Source organism: Coturnix japonica, chromosome 9 (genome assembly GCF_001577835.2).
Source record: "Coturnix japonica isolate 7356 chromosome 9, Coturnix japonica 2.1, whole genome shotgun sequence".
NCBI lineage: Eukaryota > Metazoa > Chordata > Aves > Galliformes > Phasianidae > Coturnix > Coturnix japonica.
The window spans coordinates 12,488,596-12,507,983 of record NC_029524.1 but is presented as its reverse complement, the minus strand read 5'-3'; the positions used below and the strand labels follow the sequence as shown (position 1 = coordinate 12,507,983).

Here is a 19,388-nt window from a genome sequence, read left to right as displayed (position 1 = left end):
CATAAGCACTAAATGCTCCCTCACAGGTATTTTAAAAGGGTTTGCATGTTTGTGTGTCTGAGAATGTGTAAGAATGTTTTCCTGGACTTAGTTTCCTAGAAATAATTTTCACTTCAGATAATGCTTTAGAGTGTTTTAAGCCATAAAATTCTTCCTTTTTTTCTTGGTCATAACATAGGGCTGAATTGTTCAGATAGTCAGGCAGCCAGTTTTGGAGCCGGGATTAGAAACCACACTTAGAGCCACACAGCCCTGCTCAAATCTTTGTCCCAGCAACACGAAAATAGTTATGCACGTAACAGAGCAAAAGTGAACTTTTTTTCTGCTCTTTTACAACAGAAAACAGCTCACCTATTGTTTGAAGGTGGTTGCAGTAAATTTGCTGTTGCTTCCATGTTACTTTATGGCTTGTTTGTACTGCAGTAACATCTAAGGGCTGCTAGCAAGACTGCAGTCACACTGCACACATGTGCAAATTAAACATGAAGTAGGAAACAGTGTGCATCCCTCTGAGCTTCCAAACTGAAAATGCAGCAAGACCAGGAAATTATTATTGTCCTTAATTTACAAATGAGGGGCTGACTAGCAGAAGTCAGATGACTCACCCAGCATCATGCAGAGAATCAGTAGCAAAGTGGGAATTGAGCCTAGAATTCCTTCAAGTCTCGTGCCTTACCCACAACCTCTCTCTTATTTTGTGTGAAAATCAACCAAATTGTATTGTGAGCTTCATCTGATGAGAAATGAAGGCTCTTCCCAGCATTTAGATCACAAGCCCTATTTTCCAGAGCTAATAACATGGCTGTGAAAATAAGAAGGGGGAAGGAAAACACTCCAGGGCCTCACTTGGTAATCTTAACTGTTCTTAATATAATGTACTCACTAATGCTGTTGGACTTCAGCATTTAGATTACTTGTGGCTATTATGAAAATTGATAACTCGCCGTAGTGATCTGTTACTTTCCAGTCTAGCAACCAGTGTTCCATGGGGGTGGGTGGGAGCATGGTGTGCTGTTTATTATTTCTCCTTCTGGTGGCATTTGTCTCATGCTGTCATTTTTGATATAGTGGTTGATCTCCTGCCAGTAACTTTTTGGGGGCATTTTGAGTGTCACTTGAAGTTTAGTTGTGGGGGGAAGGCCAGATTTTATCTGAGAGTGAAATGTGGTGAAAAAGAATTAAACAGGGCTCTCTCATGTGCCGAATGTTCTTCTCCAGCCTGTTCTCTTCTGATGGAAACGCATCAAAACTGTTTGGTTTTTGTTTTTTTTTTCTTTTTCTTTATTTTTTAAGGAATCACTTTGACTCAGATTGTGTGAGATGAATCATAACCCACTTTCTCATCTCAGATGTGAAAAGAAAAAAAAGAAAAAAATTCCATCTCTGCTGTCAATGTCAGCATAATCAATACAGAGTGTTTCTCAGTGTGCAGAGAGGTAAGGGAGCGTTGAAAGAACAAAAAGAATCAAAAGTAGCCAAACTGTCCTGCTGCTTTTAGTGGGCTTCACTGTTTTCATGTCTGCAAATGCACCTCAATGTTCAGCATGTCGTCTTGGACATGAACGTAGTTTTTGTGTCTCTGGCTACAGCCCAAGGTCACAGTCTGCTCAAAAGTCAGGAGACTGTCATCCCAAACTGACAGCACATCACGAGCAGCCAGCCCTGCCAGACATTTGGGATGCTACCAGCAGCCAAGAGTAAACCCATTTTGACTTGTGAAACTTGCCGTCAGATGTCACCTGCTTGGACTGTGCCAGCGCAGTTTTTGTCAGCGTAGCCAAGCACTGTGCCTGTCCCATGGCTCTGCCTGTGCCGGGGCTACTGGGGGAAATGGAAAACTTCGATGCCAGTAGATCATCATCAGTGTAAATGGGAGTCAGGTGAACATGTCTGATACCTCATCACTGGCTTTCTTTATTAACTTGCTCATTTGCATTGATTTTTCTTGTTTTCTTGTTATCAGGGATATAGAAACAGCTGTCTCTGGTAGTCCAAGCTAAAAATGGGAGCTTAACCCCTTAAAAAGTATCATCACTGCACCAGGATCAGGAGTGAGCGTGGTTTAGTGAATGGGTATTATAAGTTGAGGAAGTTAATCTCCCCACTGAGCACTGTGGTTCAGTAAAACACACAGGCAATAGCACAGATTTGTGGAGATTTTAGAGGTGTGGAGATCTAGAGATTTTCGAGATCCATCTTCCAAAGTGTGAGACACTCTCCACAGCTGAAGACAGGCAGCTGGACTTGGGATGTAAATGATTTTCTCTCTACGTCCTTCCAAATTACCATCCCAGCCATGCTTAGCTATTTGCTCAGAGCTGTGAATCAGGCTGTATTCAGTTAGCAGCAGTATTCAGCTTTAATATGCAATTTACTCAACAAATTCTGGTTCCAGACAGTATCTTGAGAGGTTAATAACTTACTATCTACCGTGCGTACATTCTGATTTCTGTCTGCACTGTCAGAGCAAACTGAACAGATGATGCACAGCCTTTTCTTACGGGGGTGGGGAGGGAGAGGGGAAAGTTTTTGTGGGGAGTTTGATTGGACCTTTTTTGTCATTTAAAATTATACTCTGAAAAAAAAAATGAATAGGTTTTAAAATGCCACTATTTCCTCATTTTCTGCTTGCACCAAAAACCAGGTGAATTCATCTACCAGCATCCAGAAAACCTGCAGGAAGCCAGATGGTTTTTACCTTGAGTTTTCTCTTGTTTCGATGAATGATTAGGGCAAGACAGTACTGACTTTCCACCTCTTTTTAACTCAGGGATTGTATATAATCATGTGACCTAAGGAATTGTGTCTTGCTGAGCTTTCCTAGAGGGAGATGTTTGGAAAGGATGCTGGTATAGGTCATTTATGCTCTGCAGAGCACTGTCACGTGCAGTCAGCTCAGCTCTTGTGGTTGAAGGTCCTAGTGATTGCCAGCGTGGAGCTAATTCTGGTCATGTGTCCTCATGGTCATCTCCACAAGCCAGGCAGCTGGTTTTCATTTCTGTCCCATGGCTGAAATTATGTGGGAATCCTAAAATCCATATGTACATAAGCATGCAAGTATAGGGCATGAATTCTAATGGCGTTGCCTCCATTCCCATTCACCATCCCAATATCTCACATCAACAGAACCAGCTTTTGATGCCTATTAAATCTCATGAAGTGTGAATACCTCCAGCTCTGGCAAGTCTGACTTGTGTTATGGAGAAGGAGGTGTGGAGATTGGGCCAGCAATAGAAAGGTCATGGCTGCAATAAGAGTGGATGTGGAAGTGAGTAGAGCACTTTGAAACATTCTATCCTGTGGATATATGTGTCAAAACAGTGGCTTCTTCTGAAGATAGGATGCCTGAATACAGGCTTTGGTGCACGTTGCTTGTGTAATTCCTAAAGGGCCACTACTGATGCTGAATCAGCCAAACCCTATTAGACTCTGTATTCTTGAATTCCATGCAGAACCACAGGAGAGGATGTGAGCAAAACAGGGAGGTTGCTTATGGTCAAAATTATTTCCCATTTTTTCACAGGCATAATTCAGAAAGTGAAGAAAGTGGAGCATGTGTACTGCAGATGTACACAGCTGGTGCATTGCTATCTCTTCGGCATTCCTCCTTTGGAAGGGTAGCTGAAGAGAGCCAGAAGGGCTGTGTCAGTCGTACAGCCAGCTTCTAGGGAAAGCTGGTCACTTAAACTTTCAGTCTCTATACTGAGCAGAGAATAAAAACTGCTGTTTGCGTATGCAAAAGAGTAACACATACACCAGTTTCAGGAGGGTCAGAAAAGGGGCTTCCATGAAACTTAGAACAGAGGGACATTGCTCTCCTGCGGTCACAGATTTGTGTCTTGAGCCAGCCCTGGTTCATGACTAAATAATGTTGTTCATGACTCCCATTGCTCTAAGTGTGGCTAGGTCTTTCAAACAAAACAATACTTAATAGAAGGCCTGCTCTGACTACAGCAGACATTTGGGTAAGGATCTGTAACTGAACTGTCCAAGGTGTGCCAGCCTTGGCTTCTTTATGTTTTGTAGAATTGCAGGGTGTTCAGACAGTCTCACTGCCTATTGCCCTTTGCAGAACAACTTCATTTTATTTAGTAGGACTGACCTGTATCTCTTGTAAATGGCCAAAGTCCTAACAGCTGTCAGGAATGGGGAGCATCCAGCAAATGTCTGATTATGAGAACTCTTCTGGCCCAGGAAATTGCAGCTGTTCAGAAGAATGAGTAAGGTTTTACAGGACCGTATTTTGGAGCATGGTCTAATCATGACACACGGTGGGTAATATCTCAGTAGGTGTGTGTCGACTAGAAGATGTTCAAACGGGCATCAGCTTGGATAGAGTTCTGGTTGGTTAAATATAGCCTGAGCTCTCAGGAGATTGGCGTGTGCAGTGGCTTCATGCTTTTGCTCTGGGGACAGGAGAGAGCAAAACAATGTGCAATGGAAATAATGCTATAAAGTGAGAGAGTCATATTTTTTTCCCCTGGGCAAGCACTTTACTGGTTTTGTCACCCTCTTAGCAAGGAATGTTCCACAGTGACCCATAGAACTTCAGACACAGCTCTTCCCTGGAAAAAGCTTTTACTGTGTTGCAGGAAGAGATGCTTGGTAGGTCTTTATTCTGTGGCCTCCAAAATCCCAGCCTATCTCTCCCTAGTTATACTGAGATTGGTTTGGTGTTCTTCTGAAGCTGCAGGAAAATGATGAGCACTGGGATATTGAAATTCGGACTTTCCCCAGATGTTTGAATGTTCAAATGTGGATCTGAAGCTTAGCTCAAACACTTCTGCTGCCATCTGATCTAAGGTATGGGCTGGAGACTTCCAAGGAATTGTGTTATATATGTTAATTCATATTGTCACATGTAGGGGCTGCAAAAAGCACACTCATTTCATTGGAGCCTTTGCATTGGGTCTCACCTGATGTTGCTGCAATTCTCTGTTTTGGATGCTAGCTTCTGCAAACTAACCTTTAACTGGGGTGAAAGTCTCCCACACGGTTTTCTGTGTCAAGGTATGAATAATCACTTCCCCAGTATACCTATCACATCTGACTTTGTCAACATAACAAAATTGTATCATTTTTGCTGCAGATGGAAACCAACTCACTTAAACCAGCATTGGTCATATACATTCAAAACTGCCTGAAGTTGCTTAAGTTGACATCAGTTAAAATAGGTCTTGGGCTAAACAGAAGTGAGTGTCTCTATACATACCTCAGATCTAAACTTGGAGGTCTAATGGTTTTCAAATGATTCTGTTATCACAAGTAAACAAGTCTGTAAGTTCTCCCTGCTGTCATACCTAAGTGCTTAATGAGGATCAAAGTCCATTACAGTCTTAGGACTGAACTCATTTGTTGGTAAGAAACCAGTAAAGAGCACCCTGAAATTTCAGAGCACAATGATTTGCAAGCTTTCTCCATATAGTGGTTGATGTGACTGGTTCAGGATGTTCAGAAGGGCTCTAAATGCTGAGTTTTTGGCAGATGCTTGTAATCCCTGCTGACGTTAGTCTTTTCTAATGACCGCTCAAGAACGTTGGACTGGCAGGACACACCATGACCTCTGGATATCGGATCGGTCCTTTTGCACTGGTTCGGCCCTGTCACAAAGAGCGAAAGCTTTTGGGGTTTCAGTTTCCATCAGCGCAGAATTCCCCGGTCAAGAATTGTGTGAATAATTCAGGAGACAAGTATTGGCACCTTTAATGCAATAAGCAATTTAGAAGAACCTTCCATCTTAGAAATGTGATAAGAGTAATGTTTTGGACTCATCTTCATAGATACTGATCAACATCAGATGTTGTTCTTGCGGAGGCTGAATGTCAGGACAACCTGTATAGCTCACTGAGCATTGATTTTATTTAGCTCTCTCAGGATCACAATAAACTCACATCCTAACCCACTTTCCCCGTGTATCCTATTGGTAGTCAACGGGCCCTAGATTCCAAACCATTATCTGAAACAGAGTAGTCATAAGGACACTAAAGAGCTCAGATTTAAGGGTATTTTTTGTTTTGTTTTCTGTTTGTTTTAATTCTTATTATTTTTGAAGCCATTCTAATTTTGAATCAAAACCTGTAGGATGTGTGAGAGTGACACATGCAATTTTGCAGATGGGGTTTGCACAGACTTTCTTTAAATAAAATAATAGTTTTTATAAATATGTATCCCATATTTTGCACTAATTTGGCACTAAAGGCCGGGAAAGAAAAGTTCTGTCTCCCTTTTGATCAGGCTTGGAGAATGCAACAATCAGGTGTGAATAATCAAACTGCTCTATCATGGACTCATCATGTGCATCACGTGCTGCAGGGAAGACATTTCAGAAAGAGTAAGAAGAGTTATCAGTATTATTTCCCATTTACCTCAGCCAGCAAAAACAGGTCCTGTGACCAGAGGATCAGCAGAAGTGCAAGCATTGCGTAATTACGTGAGGAGAAGTAATATGGTGTCACTGACATCACACAGTATTTTCAAAGGACTTTTGCTCTCAATACCAATGTTGTATTTTAGGGATATGATGTGTCTGATCATCCTGAGTAGAAACAAGCGCTGCATATTCCCACCAACATGGGAGTGCCTCTGCATCCCAGCTTATAAAGCTCCTGTTACTTGTCCGAAAGAGTAAACAAATATTGGACCTTGCACCTGGTTGGAAAGGTCCCAGATGTTGGGGTGAAGAAGGAAACCTCTGTCCAGTAGCTTGATTTAATGAGAAAAAACAGAGTTAGTTGGTTCCAGCTGCTGAGAAATTTAGACCGATAGAATTGAGCACAGAAGGCAGCTGGTGGATGTACAGGTGATGCAGTTTCCAGTGCCCGATGGATGTGATTTACAGTGAGACTTCTGTTGACGTGCAGACAGCGCATTTCAAAACAGCAAGGAAGCTTTGGGCTGGTGCCGGGTTGTGAAAGCAGGATTTTCAAAAGCCTTTGGATAAATGAGGTGCCAGCTGAAATTTGGTGGGGCATTTTCTTCCAGTGCAGTCAAGACACCTTTGAAACCTCCAAGCCTCAAAGCTGTTGGGAATACGAGAGCTACCATTTGGTCAAGACTCACTATTTATGAGATCCAGCCTTTGCTTACTTCTTTTTTTCTCTTCTTTTTACTTTTGGCAAAGGGAAGACAAGTTCCCTCCCTGTTTCTTGTTTTTTTGTCAGACGTTTTTCCCCAGGCAGGCATGCATGAGGTGTGCCAGGTTGGTAGGCCAGAGTCATTGGCACGGGAAGCATCTCTGACTCAAAGTTTTGCCATTACTCAGGCATTTTCACCTTCTCTCCTGAACAGAGTCTTTGGTAAAAATCACTTCATGCCACCACCCTCACGGCAATGCAACAAGGCAGACAAGCTGCCGAACACCATCTGGAGCAGAGCCAGGCTATGGAAGAGTGAATTGAGTCATTTGGGCCCAGCAGCGGATGTGATTTTTGGCTGTGCTTGAGTCTAGTGAATGTACTGATGGCGCCCGTCTGGAGCTTATGAAATGGGTTGGCTGAGCCGGGGGACAGAAGAAGTTTGAAGTGCCCTTGCGCAACATGGAAACAGTTAGAGGTGAAAGTCCTTGGGAAATGGGACATTGTTTGCTCTTTGTCCTGCGCCCAACACCACAGGGCCTCAACCCGTCCTTGGGCTGCTGTAGACTGCATCTAATTTTTTAACCTAGACAAAGAGGCTGCTACCCATATCAGTGTGGGCGTCACCTGCAGCCTCAGTTCAGCTCTTACAAAAGCAAGCTCTAAGAAGGATTCAGTCAACACTGAAGACAGGCTTGTGCTGAGCCGTGGCGTGATCCCCCAGGCTGCTGGTCATTGGTCCTCCACACCTGGAAGAGTGGGCTGGAGAAGGAGCACAAAGCGTGAAAACAAATGTGAAGCATCCGAGAAGGGGACCGGCTCATCTGTCCTCCAGATCTGCTCAGTTCTGCAGCCACTGCTTACATATGGGGTTGAGTGCAGCAGCCCCTGAAACTACCCTCTGCTGCTCTACCAGCACATCAGTGGGCGAGCAGGCTGGGGTGGCTGGGGTGGACACCTATGAGATGGACCAGACAGCCTGGGGCTCCTGCCACTGGCACTCCCTATGATTGCAAGGTGTTTTTTCCAAAAGAGGACCCAGAAATCTGGTGCAGAATTACAGAGTGGGCCACAGGGTTGCCTAGGAAATCCTCTTGTCCATCATCACAAGATGGACACCTCTCCAGCCATTTTTTTGCCACCGGAGCTGCAGACAGGTGTAGTTGCACAGCTTGTGTGCTGCCATATATTTGGTCCTTCTACTGTCCAGGGTTTATTTTGTAATGCGTGTTTGCAAGAGTGAGTAAAAAGGGACCTGGCTCAGTGGCTGCTATTAGAATCACCAGAACTGCCAAAATCTGCCTAATCCACAGCTCTACCAGTGACAGATTCCCTTGCTAAGGTCCCTCCCAGGAGGAGCAAAACCCTGCGCTATCAGCTTTGGGGTAAGATGTCTAGAGAGATTTCATGCCAGCCTTGCTAACTGGCTAACACACTTACAGGTCACCCAGACTTTAGTGAAGGATTGTGTTCCAGGGAGAAGAGGCATCTTTGTTTAAAAACTGTCTCATTTTCCTGTAGAAGTAAAATAAAGAAGAGCTTTCTCAGCTTTTGAAAGTGTGGAAAACCCCATTTTTTCACAGCTTTAAAAGATTTTGTCCCTTTTTGTATTTTGGAAAAGAAGTAAGGAGGGAAATGAGAAGAAATTTTTGTCTCTGTCTTGCTTCTTTAACTTCCTATATACAATCAGTTTCCCCCGGAGGAGAGGAGTGGTGGGCAAAGGAAGGTGGGGGATTTCTTTGAACATCGGACTTTTAAATTTCTCTTTACCAAATGAACTGATTGCACTCCTTGTTTAGTTAAGTATTTATTTTCAGGGGTGGTTTTTTTGGGGGGGAAACAGTGCTTTGAAACTCACCCCCTGAACAAAAATATCTTTTTCACTTTAAGAAGTATCTGTGGAGTGCTTCTTTCCATCCAGTTTTGCAACTTTAAACTCCTGTGTGATTCCTTTGCCTGCTACTAAACCCAGAAGAGAAGCAGGTAGCAAGGAGTGCACAGGAGACAACATGGGATGTCACTCTCTTGCAGTCCTGGATTCCCTGGGGCTGTCTGGTGCTGCTGTGGCTTCCAGAGACAACATTCAGTGCCTGGCAAACCTCTGCAAAGAACTTTCTTGCCAGGGCTCTTTAGTGGATACACAGCTGTAGTCTCTGTCATCTGGTAACTTTCATCAGCATTAAAAGAAACATTTATAAAGGAAATACACTACATTTTACTTGCTGCCTTGCATTTCCTTGATCGATCAGCAAAAGGAGGGACGTTTCCTGTCTCGCACTCTTTTTTTTTCACCCCCTTTCTTTTGTCTCCAGATGTTACCCAAGCTGTATTTCAACCCCTCTGCACATGGTAAGCCATGTGCTAAAAAGTTGTCACAATGTAACAAATAACAATATTTTTTAAAAAGAAAAAAAAAAAAAAGCACAACATGCTTAAAAAAAAAAGTATCTGGGACCTTAAATATGGTAGAGCATCACTGACCCCCACTGGGCTGGGACACTCACTGCAGATCACCCAGGTTGGGTCCCTGGTCCCTCACTGGTGAGCTGGGTACACGTTCAAGTCCATGTTTACCTTCCACTGAAGAGCATGGAAAAGGTTCCTCTCAGGACTGGGGAGGAGGCAGCATCTTTTAATGGTTCATGCAGATACATGCATCAGAATTTTCCTATAAAACTGGTTGGACCAAACCAAGTCAACACTTGTCCTGCATGTCCATTTTGAGTAGAATAAGAAAGCGTTGGCTTATGTTACTGTGTGGGACATTTTGGTTCAGTGGAAAGACAGACTCTCGCTAGTGGTAAGGTTAGAGGTGCTCATTGAAGTTCTTTGCTCAGGTTGTTGGTGAAATCTCCATTGCTGGAAGTTCTTAGGAGCACATTAAACAAGTACTTGTCAAGAATGATGTAGAGAATGTTGCTCCTGCCTTTGAGGCAATAAGACAGTTAATAAGACAGTTTCCATGACCTCTCAAGATCCTGTTCAACTTGAGGTTTTGTAGCTTTATGGGAAAATCAGGAGTGCTCCTCTCTCAACCTTTATTTTGTGGCAGTGACACATTGCAGTTGTGACAATATGGGAAGGAACTTCTACCATATTGGCAAGCATTTGCTGTAATCTGTTTTATATCAGAAGCGGGTGAAATTGTCTCGCATGTCAGATGAGGAGAGAGTAATGCGGATGGATAAGGGATAGGGACCATTACCATGTGGGTGATGAATGGAGGAAGTAGGAGAGGCACGAGGTTCCTTGTGCTTGGTCTCTATTGCTCAGCCACTCTGCTGACAGTGATGGCACGGCCTGCCCATGGACCACATCCCAGGCAGGACTGTCCATCAGGGCTGGTGCTGGGAGCTCCTTTTGAATTACAGGAGTTTTTGTGCTGTAAACCTGCCTCACTGTCAGGCCTTGTAGAGATCATCTCGTGGTTAAAGAAACCAGACTGAGATTGAGAAGGTGTAGTTTCAGTTCCTGGCTCTGTCACAAACTCCTTTTTGTGACCCTCGGCAAGTACCATAACTTCTGTAGGCCTCAGTTCCCCTTGTGCATATTGGGTGTCCTAAAAGACCTCCACTTTCCTGGGATGTTGGAAGGATTCATCATTAGGGCTAGTGACTGGCTCTGATAACAGCCTTGTGGTGAGCATCATGGAGAAATGTTCAGAACAGAACAGTGAAGTGTTAGTAGCGTGAGCTGACACAGTTGCAGTGCCTTTGCTATGAGGAGTAGAATGAGACCTCTGGGGCATACAGAGAATGTGTCACCTTTGCAGCCAAGTGAAATGAGAATACGAAGTTGTATTGTTGTTGAAGGAAAGGGATGCAAACAACAGGAGACTGCAGCTACTACTGGACAAGCAGAGAACAAATGACAAGGAGTTTGCTGCAGGGACCTGTACATCCGGAGTACAAGAGCAACGTATTTAAAGCAGAATAACCGGGATGCAGTAATTAAATCACGGCCTTGGATTTAATTTATGAAGTGTTACAGGCACACGCTGTAGCATAAAGCTCTGTTTACTGTGAAAGATTGTGTTTCTGACGTCTGCTGAAGAAGTGGAAATTAAGATTAATCTGTCTCATGTCCAAAGGCTGTGTAAGACAGCTGATGCGTACAACCTGCTACTGTCAAACAGAGGAACTTCAAACTTGGATCTTGGCACAACAAACCATTGCCAAGGGCTCCCTGATCAGTGAGAAGTCTGAGTTCAAAAGCAAAAAAAGAAAAAGGACAGGTGAGGAAGGCAAAGATGAGCTGAAAAGACTATCATTGTTTCCTACAAAAAGCACAGAAAATATTGAAGTTTCCCTTCATCCTAATATTGCACAGCCCTGAGTGCCAAAATATCAGAGTATCTGTAGGGCAGATACAACCAAGTCATTTTTGCCAAATACAATCACAATTAGACACATACTTCCCATGCTCCATGGGAATGGAATAAGCACTCTCTTGTGGACCAGAGATTCCTATTTTGTTCCCTTTGGACAAATCAATGAGCATTCTGAGTGCTTATGAGTTGCAGGATCTCTGCCATTGAGACTTAATCCAGTTAAGGTATACTGGCAGCTAAGGCCTGCTGTTACACTGTTAGCCTGATGGATTAACCTCTGTTCCTGTATCCCTTTAAAATGGAATAATTGTGCTGTCTGGCCTAGGTGCCCTGAGCAATCCCACGTGCTTGGGAAATTCTTGAAAACCCTTGGATAAAAGTCACTAGGAAAGAGGAGGGAGAGAGGGGAAAATCGTGTTACATTGTTGACTTATGGTCAACGTTGTCCTCGAAATGCTGTTTTGTCATCAATATTTCTTCATTAGGAATAATGATTTTTCCACATTTACTGCCAGCTGATTCAAAGCTGTCCAAAAGCAGAATGTGTCATGAATCTCTAAAATGCATTCACTGGCAAACTCTAAACAGAGATGATTAGAAAAATAACACAGCGGAAATACTGGGTGTCTTGAGGCTGCCAGGGGAACTTTTAGTGAGATATTTTGTCCAATGTATTTACATATTTTAAAAATGTTCTTAGTACACTTTTGTACAAGCAGTATGCAATATTTCTTCAGTTCTTTCTTGCATATTGTATCAGGACTGCAGTGAGAACCAGGGAATACACTTAGCTGATCAAGGGAAATTGTGTAATTGATAGGCAGTGAGGATATGACCTTGTGCTGTATTCCCACAGTAAAGTTAGGTGGGAAGCAGTTTTTTCCATTGTGCAGAAGTTTCTGAGATATCAACATTTTCCCCCACATCTCAGTAAATGCAGAACCTTCCTACATTGATGCTTTTATCAGAAAATTATCTCCTATCTCCTCTCTATATTGAATGCATGCTTTGAATTCATGAATTTAAACCTTTTGTAGAGAGAAGGCTTGCACATTTTCTCTCTGCTCTCTTCACTCTCTTGTTACTGCATGAATTATCTGTGTTAGGCAATGCAAATCACATAGCAAGGGATGGCTATGCCCCCAACAGCTTAGTGTCTAAATAGGTATGACAGACAGATAATGCTATACCCTAGAAAAGGTTAATGCAGTCCTTGGATGTACAAACAGGACCATTCCAAGCTAGCTGCATGGAATTACACTGCCTCTGTACTGGGTTCCAGTGTGATTGCTATCAGAATATTATGCCATAAGCATTAGTATGGCATGTACCTACTCCATCATCCATCCTTAGTGGTGGATGTTTGTCTGACTGGCTCACATTGTTAATCTGACATTTAAAAGTGACTCATGTCCAAGATAAGTTTGGACACCCTGTACCTAATTCTTCATCTTCAGATCACACCCAGACTCTGGCCAAATCTTAAGAATCTTGCTGAATAAGAGCTCAGATTAGGGCCTCTCCTATTCATTTTTGTAGATAAAACCTGCATCCAGGCTCCAGTGACCTTGAATCTCTGCAGTATCCATTTCTAAAAATGCAATTTCTCCCTGTTCGTGCTCAACTGGAATGCAGCTGCAGAGATCACTCTCTGGCTCGTCACTTAGGCCAGATTGTCCCTGCCTCTTTAATCATCCCTCTGGTTTTATTTCTGCATCAGATCAAACAGAAGCTTCTTGTCTTTACTTGCGTGGCCTGTAGTGACCTGTTCCCTCCATTTTTCCTCTCGTATTCTCCAGTGACACATCAGCTCATCCTTCCTGGCTGCAGGTATCTATGTTCAATCTTCAAGCACTTATGTTTCTTTTTTGTGCTGTCTTTGTCCTTTTTTCAGAAGCATCCCATTAAACTTCTCTCAAACTCCCTTCGGATCCTCTTTCAAATTCTTCCTTAACCTTTTCCTTGGCTGGGCTGTCTACAGATTGCTTGTCAATAGTAAAACATTTAGAGTGCTGAAACCACAATTTTCCTTGCTGACCGGGCTTTTCCACAGAGCATCAGCGTGACAGCATAAGCAAAAAATATATAATAATAGAAATAAAATAACAAGAAGTTAGAAGATGGCATCGTGTAAGTTCCCCCTCTCAATTCGGATTTGTAGTATTGCTTATGCTGCAGAGAACAGTAGATGAGGTTTCTGAATGAAGCATAGGAGCTGATGTTCCCTTTCAGCTACTGAAGTTTTCCCTAAGACTCACTGAGTAATGATGGTATTTCCAGTGGTTTCAGCAGGGAAGCCTCTGTGGGCACCTCTAACTGTCCCCCCAAGGTAAAACCAACATGTGGCAGCAAAGCTGTGATGAAGGAAGGTCACAGCCAAGGTTATGAACCTCTTTCATGCAACATGGGTGGACTCCAGTCTCCCAGGCATGCTGCCAATGTATCACCCTCTAGTTTTGCCAAAATTATCCTGAACCAGGACCTAAAATGGACTGGAGGGTCCAGAGAAGAATGTTGAAATGGCACAGTTTCATCTTCATGCAGTTTAGTACTAATTTTGTCCTTTGTCTTTAAGGTGTCTTTTAAGTGCTATTTGTCTCTGTGGGAAGCAAACGGGTCACGTTGTTCTGTGTTTCTACTGTAATACGCTGCCTGCTATTTTTCTTTTAGATTATTTGTGTAATCTTTTTTTTTTATGCAATCTGTTTGCTCTTGAGTCTTGCAAGCTTTGCCTTTGCTACTTCTTTCTCAATAAGCAGTGCAACTTGTTCTGTATTCACTCATGGGTATTCTGCACACAACGGGCTGGGTTATTTCACCCCAGCGTGAAAATATTAAAATGGGGAACATGTGTGGGCACTTAATTGTGGTGAATCCAACCACAAATACCTTTGCCGTTGGTAACTGGCACACAGGAAAAGAAGACCTTTGTTTTGTTTTTATCAGACATAATGATAGATGCATTGTTTCTGGTGGGGTTTTTCTGGTTTTCTAAGGAAATGAGGCTTGTGCAATCACACTGCCTGTGTGCATGTGCCTATCTTGTTTGTCAGTTCCTCCCTCACCAACAACTCTTGAAACTAATAGCCATTTTCAGCCCAACTTGAGTAAGACATGGGAGTCGGGAGAAGCAACCTGACTTAAGTGAGTTCACAGGTTGCGCCAAAGTCTGCAGAAGCTGCTGTCTTTAACAGCTGCAATGCTGCAAACCATCAGTTGTGTATTCACCCATGTGCCTTCACAGGGATCCAGACGCCCAACTGTAAGCTCCCAGATCTGAATATTTTGGCTTACTTGCTCTTATCCTTCGGGCGAGTGAGTCAGTTGGTGGTGTTGCTAGGCACAGAGCTTGTGTTTTGATTCTCACTGGAGTGGCCATGTCTCATGAAAAACATTGTTTGCTCCAGGCCACAGCACTACAATTTGCATATAAACTTATGAAAAAGGAAGCTTTCTTTAAGCTTTCCTGCGTGAGGGTTTACAGTAGCATTTCTGTCTGTGTACATAACAGCAGAAGCTGGGCTTCTCATAAATGTAGATGGGTTAAGTCTGTCGCTGCCCAAATGGGAATCTTCTGTGGAAAAACCCAGAAAGAGGAAGGAAAGCCTAAGGAAATACCAACTTCAAGGGGAGAAGTTGGCTAGGATCTGTGTTGTGCTGCATTTTGGTTTGTACCTGGCCACCAGCAGTGAAGCTGGGGAATGCCTGAGAGGCGTGCAGGAATGTAACCTCAGGGCACCTTTCGGAGGCAGAGAAGATGTCTTTATGCCCTTCGCTCAAAGGGAGGACAGAGGTACAAAGGTGCTGAGTGATTTGCCAGGGATTACAGGAGTACATGCCTAAGCTAGGAAACAGACTGAGATTTTTTGATGTGAGAAGTGCTGCCAGAAGTATGAGCTACGCATAGACAGCTTCTGCAGCGAGTGCCTTGGTCAAGGGGGGACATAAACGCTGAAGTATGCGAGAGTGGCTAAATTATGAATGCGAGGAGGAGGGAAGAAAAGATTCCCACATGTTCTGCTCAGATGTTAACAAAGAAAGCTGAGAAGTGTTTGCATAGACACTGCATTATTCTGTGTCCAAATGCCTCATAAAAATAATACCGGATGATCACAGAATGGCACACCAGGGAAAATAAATTCTTCAGCGGAATATTCCCGCTGGAAAAACACTGTGTAAAGTAATACACTAATAGCTTTCAATTTCATGTTTTATATATGGAGATATTAACTGCTCCCCAGACGTCTGTTCATATTACAGCCCTGCTACATGAGCAGTTTGGAGAAGGCCCTGGAGCAACTCGGTCTTGTCCGCACAGAGGACCGAGCGGTGCTCTCCTTTTGTACATGCAAGTCCTGTTTCTTCTGCGTCTTTCCCATAGAAGTACTGCTCTGATGGTTCTCTCCAGTGGGTTTTGTTTTATTTTTTTCTCTTTTTCTTAGTTCTCATGTCTTTTTCCATTCTTCCCCCATGCTCTGTAGCCTCATCACTATGCTGGGAAGCCTGCATTCCTTCTCTGCTTGTAAAAGAGGAGCCCTCACAAGAAGCATTACAGTGGAGCGTCTAAAGCACAACACTGTCAAAACCCTAATAACAAATGCTAAATAAATTAAAGTTTAAAAACAACATCCATTAATTCCTATTAGGAGGAAGTTCCAGACTTGTCTTCATTTGCCTGGTAACCTCTTTCCACACTGCTCAAATAAAGTATCCGTAGGATCTTGCCACATAGGAAAGCAGCTCACATGCCCTGTTCCCTGGCTGTAGCCTGCTGAAGGCTGGTACAGGCAGGGAAGAAGGTGTGAGGATGTGTTTGCTGGAAGATGTCCCACTGCTTAGAGGCAGCTGCCCTATGGTTTGAACAACAGGACGGGTGCAAGACATTTTAGGAAGTTTTGCAGTATATGTTTAGAAAAGTCGATAAGCTCAGGCAGTAGTATGAAAGAACACTGTATCACTGCTGGAATACTTAATCATTACTAGGTACATATTACTTGTACGTGTTTTTATGAGTAATTCTGTCTGCCTGCTCTCATTTGAGCTCTGGTCTTCCTTCCACCCTCCCCACTTTTCATCATCCACACTACCCCATCCACTGAGGAGGGGTGCAGGGTCCCATGGCTGGAGGCTCTGCTACATAATGTTTTCAGCAGCAATGTAAACAAGGCAGCAAGCCTTCTATGTGTGCTCCTGCAGGTTCTTTCTGTTATGTTTTTGTTGCGATATTGCATTAGGGACCTTTCTCAGAAACAGATAGAGTTCTAGGGGCTGCCTTTACCCTTGTTAGTAGTTTTTGATGCACTTTTCTTGGATTATGGTAAGAATTGAGTATTTGCACATCAGTTTCTTGAGGAACAGCTTTGGTCTTTGAATGGATACTATCTTTCTTTGTCAATATTAATCTTCAAACACAATAAAGTCACTTTTCCATGTAGAAGATGGGACTGCACTCTTTGTAACCACTATGACCTTGGCTACTGCTTTTAGTTTAAAATACAAACTAGCTCAGCACCAGCACATTAGCAAGAGCATAAGGATTGATATTGCTATACTGGTAAAAGCACAAAAAGTGAAATCCTTTTGCCAGTATAACTGGCTCTATTGAGACAATTGTTTTAAGCTGTACAAGCAAAAACGACTCTAAATGGTAAAAACTGTGCTGCCACCAGGCAGCCTGATGAGGCATCCTACCACAAATTCCTTTCATGTGGAGGCAAGGCTTTCGGCACAGGTTCATGCCATCTAGCTGAGTAGCTGAGAGAGACTATATAGCTGTGTTAGATGGTAAGTGAATGCTTTGCATCTGGGACTTGGGCTCCTTATGATGATTGTTAGCTGGAAGTACCAGCAGTAGGGATTTCACCTGTGCTGATTGAGCTGCCATGTTCCTGCTGCCTACTGCTCAATGGAAGCATACAGGAGTACTTGCTCCCCAGCTAAGGATGGCAGCTTTCACTGACCCATGTTCCTTCCTTCTGGTCACAGGCCGCTGTGCTCGCTGTGGGGAGAATGTTGTTGGGGAAGGCACTGGCTGCACAGCCATGGACCAGGTCTTCCACGTGGAGTGCTTCACCTGCATGACGTGCAAAAGCAAGCTGAGGGGGCAGCCTTTCTATGCAGTAGAGAAGAAAGCCTACTGTGAATGCTGCTATATTGTAAGTACTTGTGGATTTTTTTTGTCTACCAGTTTATAATACGCGGACATCACGAACATTTGTTTTCTTCATTGTTGTGCTGTTGCCTTGTAGCCAAAACCAGGCAGTCTCATGGCAAACTGATGGGCAGTAGTTTTCCTTGGTCTTCAAAGGAATTCAGATCACTTCAGCTTCCTTGGTTAACTTCATTTTCTGTTCTGTCCAAGCTGTGAAATGAAGTGACCAAACTGAGAGAAAGTGATGATTTGAGCTCTGAAAGGAGCAGGCAATGCAGTGATTTTTAAGAGATGGTGTCATTCTGATAAGGTTTTTTGTGTTCAGAAATGTGTTGACAAAACCCTTAGAGATGCTGGTGCCCACTAAAATGTAGAAGATGAGATTCAAGGTAGCACTGCAACTTCTGAAATCATGACTTCTCTGTTTCTTAATGAAGCTAATGGAAGTCTTTCCACTGAACTAACGGCTGTTGGATTGGATATCTTTTGAAGCCTAACTTATCCTTAAATTTCGCTCTGTGCTTTTAACAAGCTCTTAAATCAAACAATTAACTGCACCTTTTAAGAGGCTGCACCTTTTAAGAGGCTCCCATAAGAGACAGTTGAAACCTGTTCTACAGTTGTAAATTAAAGAATCATCATATAACGTGCCTGAGGCCTTACCTTGCTGTGACCTTAGCATACAGTGTGTTGGAAAAACGGCTATAATCTAGAATAAGAAAAGCTCCAGAACGTTTCTAACACATTGATGGTTCTTCCTTTAAACCTCAGAATTAGAGTCCTTTTTATAAACTATTGATTTTCTCACCCGCTGTTAAATTAAGCTTATTTTAAACTGAAATCTAGTTTAAGGTTAATAACTATAGCATGCAAGTTCCTCCTCTATGCATTTTCCTTGTGAAAGCCAATGTGCCACCAGTATGCTGCATAGCATATTTTATTTACACAGATGGTAGAGTTTTGTTTGTTTGTTGTTGAGAAAATGGACTGAGGCCCTTCCATAATTAGACCTTATTTTTGAAAGCAGAAATTTCTGGTATGCTGATAATTAAAGAAATAATAGATATTTCTGAAAATGTGACTGCTATCCAACTATTTCAATCTGTTTCTGTGAAGACTTTTCAGTGGGATTATTGCTGGAGTGCTGAACATAGGAAGGGTAGATTTTGTCTAATTTACAGCAGTGGTGATAAGCAAGTCACAATAATTGACTTTTAAAACCTAAACGATTTTTTGATTGAAAAATATACTAATATATACAAACATACCCCTTAAACATTATTTCCTTTGTAGTTTGTTTGCGCTGAAATGATTGTATGATAAAAAAAATCTCATTTCTTAGTTTGTTTGGTGCCCATGTGCAAAGCACGGCAGATTTCAGGAAGGTGTGTTCATAATGCAAGGGTTGCGTCTTCATACAACAAGTTAAACATCTCATTCACTTCAGGATGGAATTGACTTCATCTGCTTGCAGATTGATGCTTTTCCTCTTTTTTAAATCAAGCAGGCATTCTTCACTACTCATCTGCTTTAGTTTGGGAAAACATCTGCATTAGCCACTGTAGTAATGGTTTAAGATTATTTAATCCCATTACTTATACACTTCATTAGCCTGAGTGAATTGTTGGCAAGGGTTCAGTAAACTTCCTACATTGGGAGATAAAAGGATAAAAAAAAAAAGGGAAGGAAGAAGGATTCTGTTCCTCATTTTCTTTCAAATTTATCTTCTATCTATTTAGGGGATAAAGGAATGATAATTGCCTGGTTGCATCTGCGTTTGTATGTTCCATGATACAGCTTTGCAGCTCTGAGTACAGAGCAATGAGTAAACGTT

The 19,388-nt window shown here is 42.7% G+C and overlaps 1 protein-coding gene across 15 annotated transcripts in view; it reads left to right on the top strand.

Moving 5' to 3' along the window:
- Positions 1–19,388, top strand: part of LPP (LIM domain containing preferred translocation partner in lipoma) — a 306,103-nt gene that overhangs the window by 230,889 nt on the left and 55,826 nt on the right. For all 15 annotated transcript variants that reach the window (XM_032446708.1, XM_032446707.1, XM_015871615.2 and 12 more), the window contains one exon: positions 17,389–17,558. In XM_032446708.1, coding sequence (XP_032302599.1) covers positions 17,389–17,558 — 170 coding nt within the window. The remainder of the gene's footprint in view (positions 1–17,388; positions 17,559–19,388) is intronic.